Genomic DNA, 4,628 nt, shown 5'->3' on the forward strand with positions numbered 1-4,628 from the left:
GAAAATTGGGGCCAAAACCTAAAAGTTGAAAGTTTGGGGGAGGCAAAGCCGGTGGGTTTCCACCGACTTTGTATTTTAAGATAGTATAGAATATATGTTGAAGGAGCCGGCTCCAAAGGTTTGGCAATCTAGGCACGGGTCTAGGGCCACCAAAAAATAAAGGCCTCTAAGTTTTTTTGAAAGTTTTTATATAGTATATGTATTAGGCTCAAATAAATACATTTATTTCAAAACAAAACTTGTTTTTCATTGAAGGGGCTCAAAATAAATATTGTTTAGCAAAAAAAGACCAAGTTTCAAAACCAATTTCGCCTTGATTTCCAACTATTACAACACGACAACCATCGACCTAATCATCAATATTTAGCGGCCTAAAGCCCCTAATACAGCCGCAATCATCGTTTCCACTTCCAATCGCAACCTGCTTTTAATTTCTAGGCTATCGGCTATCACTAGACAAAAAGTAAGGGTAATCACCTATGGCGTCGGGATTGGAGGAGAGTTTATCGATGAAATTAGGGCCCCCACTTCATAGTTCGCTTAGGGTCTCAAAAAATGTAGGAACGGCCAGATTGTTAAATACATCAAGTTATGATATACTTGTTTGCGGATTTTCTATCTTGGTGTAATTTGTTTGACCTTATATAACAGTAAAACAGAATAAAAAAAAAAAGTATAGAAATTATTTAGAATATTGGAATGTTTTGTCATAAAAGGGTATAAACTTTAATATATTATTCTTATTATTAATATTAGTTTTTTTTATTTTATGTAATAAAAAAATAAAATTGCCAATTTAAAATGAGAAGAACACATAAATAAGAAGGTTGTTAGTAGTTGCCTTTGTTGAAATAAAATGCACACACACTCCCACCTTTGAATAATAAACACCAACCAGCAGACACCTTTCCATATTTTCTTTTCTTCGTCGCCAGGCAGCATGCCACCACCTATCATCACCATCATCCTCTTACTCTCCGTATCAACCACCACCCTCTCATTAACCCAAGAAGGCCTCGATCTCCTCCAAGCCAAATCCACCCTCTCAGACCCCACCGGCATCCTCTCCGACTGGAACCCCGCCCACCCCACCCCCTGCAACTGGACCGGCATCACCTGCACCCACTCCAACTCCGTCACCGGAATCCACCTCCCTTCCGCCTCCCTCTCCGGCCCTTTCCCCACCACCCTCTGCCGCCTCCCCTCCCTCTCCACCCTCTCCTTACACAACAACAACCTCAATTCCAATATTCCACCCACCATCTCCGCCTGCCGGAATCTCACTCACCTCGACCTCTCTGCAAACTACTTCCACGGCCTCATCCCCTCCACCCTCCCCGACATCCCCAACCTCCTTTACCTCGATTTACAGGAAAACAGCCTCTCCGGCGAAGTTCCCGCCACTTTTGGAAATTTCCGACGACTTCAAATTCTTAATTTAACCAACAATTTGCTTAACGGGTCCTTTCCGGTGGTTTTAACAAATCTAACAACTTTAAAAGAACTTGTTCTTGCTTATAATAATTTCATTCCGGGCCCAATTCCTCCTCAATTGGGTAATCTTTCCAACGTTGAATACCTCTGGCTCAGTTCATGCGGGTTTTCCGGTGAAATTCCGGCGACATTTTCCCGGTTAACGAAGCTTTCGAATCTCGAATTGTCGTATAATTCGCTCACTGGTGCGTTCCCGGATATTGTGTTTGAGCTCAGAAACTTGTACCAGCTTGAGCTTTTTAATAATTCGTTTTCCGGTGAGTTGCCCAAGAAGGGGTGGTCGAATTTGACCGCATTGAGACGAATAGATTTATCGATAAACCATTTCACTGGAGCTATACCGGTGGAGTTATGCAAGTTGCCTTTGTCGTCCCTCGGGTTATCGGATAATAAACTGCAGGGGTTGATCCCTGTGAGCTTAGCAAAATCCCCAAATTTGTATGATTTGCGTTTATTCGATAATTCGTTAATCGGGCCGATTCCGAGTGATTTAGGGAAGTTTTCGACGTTAACCACGCTTGATCTTTCGTATAATAAGCTATTCGGGGAAATTCCGAGTGGTTTGTGTGAAAAGGGGGAGTTGTATGATCTTGTTTTGATTGGGAATTCGCTTTCCGGTGAGATTCCGGCGAGTTTAGGGGAATGTAGGAGTTTAGGGAGAATTCGGGTGAGTAAGAACAAGTTTTCCGGTGAAGTTCCGGCGGGAATTTGGGGGTTGCCACATGTTTATCTTCTTGATCTTGCTGAGAATTCGTTTTCGGGTAATTTGTCTTCGATTGTATCCGTTGGGCTCAATCTTTCGTCGATTATGATATCCGGTAACGGGTTTTCCGGTGGCATACCTGAGAAAATAGGATCTTTTAGCAACTTGGTTGAGTTCTTCGCTAGTGATAATAAGTTAACTGGTGAGATTCCACAATCATTGTTCAAACTGAATCATTTGGGGATACTTGATCTTAGTAAAAATGATCTTTCGGGTCGAATTCCGGCAGAAATCGAGTCCCTTAAACAGCTAAATGAGCTTAATTTAGCTAACAATAAGTTCACAGGCGAGATCCCGAACGAAATCGGTAGTCTCCCGGTGCTTAATTATCTTGATCTTTCGGGTAATTCGTTTTCCGGAAAGATCCCATCCGGGTTAGCGAATTTGATGCTAAACACGCTGAATTTGTCGAACAATCAGCTTTCGGGAGAGATCCCTTCGGTGTTTCATAAAGACGTTTATCGCGATAGCTTCTTGGGTAATCCCGAGTTATGTGGCGGGTTTAGTCCTCGTTGTGTTGAAAACTATCAATCAAAGAGTAATCATAATCTATGGCTGCTTAGGTTCATATTCGTGTTTTCTGGAGTGGTTCTCGCTATCGGTGTGATTTGGTTCGTTTTCAAGTATCGTAGCATCAAGAAAACGAACCAAGGAGTGTCGATATCGAAGTGGAGATCGTTTCACAAGCTGGGTTTTAGTGAAATCGAAATCATTCATCTTTTGAATGAAAACAATGTGATAGGAAGTGGCGCGTCGGGGAAAGTGTATAAGGCTGTTCTTAGCAACGGTGAATCCGTGGCGGTTAAGAAGTTATGGGAAGGGTCAGTAAAGAATGACGAAGACGCCAAAATGACTTCACAGAAAGAGTTCGAGAGTGAAGTCGAGACTTTAGGAAAGATTAGGCATAAAAACATAGTTAGATTATGGTGTTGTTTCAAGAGTGGGAACTCTAGGCTTTTGGTTTATGAATATATGCGAAACGGAAGTTTAGGGGATGTGTTGCATAGCACCAAAGGTCGATTATTGGAATGGTCTATGCGATTCAAGATTGTTCTTGATGCGGCTGAGGGGTTGTCGTATTTGCATCATGATTGCGTTCCTCCGATTGTTCATAGGGACGTCAAGTCAAATAACATATTGCTAGACGAGGATTACGGGGCTAGAATAGCTGATTTTGGTGTCGCCAAATTCATCAACTTAACTAATAAAGGGTCGGAATCGATGTCGGTTATTGCGGGTTCTCGTGGTTATATTGCTCCTGGTACGATCATTTTATCGATTTAAACTTAAACGGTGTATTAATCACTACGAATCATATTAAATGTGACAAATGGATGGGTGGATCGGGTAACATGTCAAAACAAATTTTGTATTTTTTTTAATAATGATAAATTGAATATGATAACAAACTATAAAATCAAAATAGAAATAAACTTTAGAATAAACAATTTTGAGGTTTTATAATATTTTCATTTACCCGTCTCAGAATATGCATACACACTTCGTGTAAATGAGAAGAGTGACATATACAGCTTTGGAGTGGTGATATTGGAGCTAGTGACCGGAAGGAAACCAATAGACCCAGAATTTCTCGAAAGCGACTTAGCCACATGGGTCCAAACCACAGTTAACGAAAAGGGTCATGACCATGTGGTAGATCCTGAACTTGAATATGGTCCCAAAGAGCAAATCTATAGGGTTCTTGATATCGGTTTGCTATGCATTAACCCCCTTCCAATGAGCCGGCCTTCGATGCGAACCGTAGTGAACTTACTTCAAGAATCTGCGGTTGATGGTAAACCAAAGCCTATCACAAACAAAGAAGGGAAAGTGTCTCCTTGTTTTGAAGAAGAAGATTGTTCTGATGAAGCAAGTTTGGTTTGATTAAAGACACCTCATATTGGTATAGAGAAAAATTTCTACAGGAAGGGTAGAAATTTGTACATCATGCTTTGAAATGATGTACATTGTGCATCAAATGTTGTACATTGTCACTTAAAAATACAAGTGAGGTCTTTAGGACTAGCAACAATTAAAGTCTAAATTTTCAGCAAGTAGTAATCATATAGTTTGAAAAAGGTAATCTTGTAAAAAATTGACTGTGTTAGTCGTTTTCTTCTATAAATAGTCAATGTGATGTGTTTTGTAATAGTTTTAATTTATTAGTTATAACTTTTTTATATAAATATATATAGTGGAAAACTACAAATCGATTATATGTTTATGCCCGGTATCACTCTGGTTTAAACTTTAAAAGAAAAACGATTCCCGGTTTCAAATAGAAGGTATGTATCACTCTGGTTTAAACTTTAAGAAAAACGATTCCCAGTTTCAATTAGAAGGTATATTAAAATATTTATTTTTTTTGAAG

General features: G+C 39.9%; 1 protein-coding gene across 1 annotated transcript; it reads left to right on the forward strand.

The window, feature by feature from the left end:
- Positions 1–838: 838 nt before the first annotated feature.
- LOC110920895 (receptor-like protein kinase HSL1) lies at positions 839–4,408 on the forward strand. Its single transcript, XM_022165116.2, has 2 exons — positions 839–3,518; positions 3,744–4,408. The coding sequence occupies exons 1-2, from the start codon at positions 941–943 to the stop codon at positions 4,139–4,141; spliced, it is 2,976 nt and encodes a 991-aa protein (XP_022020808.1). The 5' UTR covers positions 839–940; the 3' UTR covers positions 4,142–4,408.
- Positions 4,409–4,628: the final 220 nt, after the last annotated feature.

This window comes from Helianthus annuus, chromosome 17 (assembly GCF_002127325.2).
Source record: "Helianthus annuus cultivar XRQ/B chromosome 17, HanXRQr2.0-SUNRISE, whole genome shotgun sequence".
Taxonomy (NCBI): domain Eukaryota; kingdom Viridiplantae; phylum Streptophyta; class Magnoliopsida; order Asterales; family Asteraceae; genus Helianthus; species Helianthus annuus.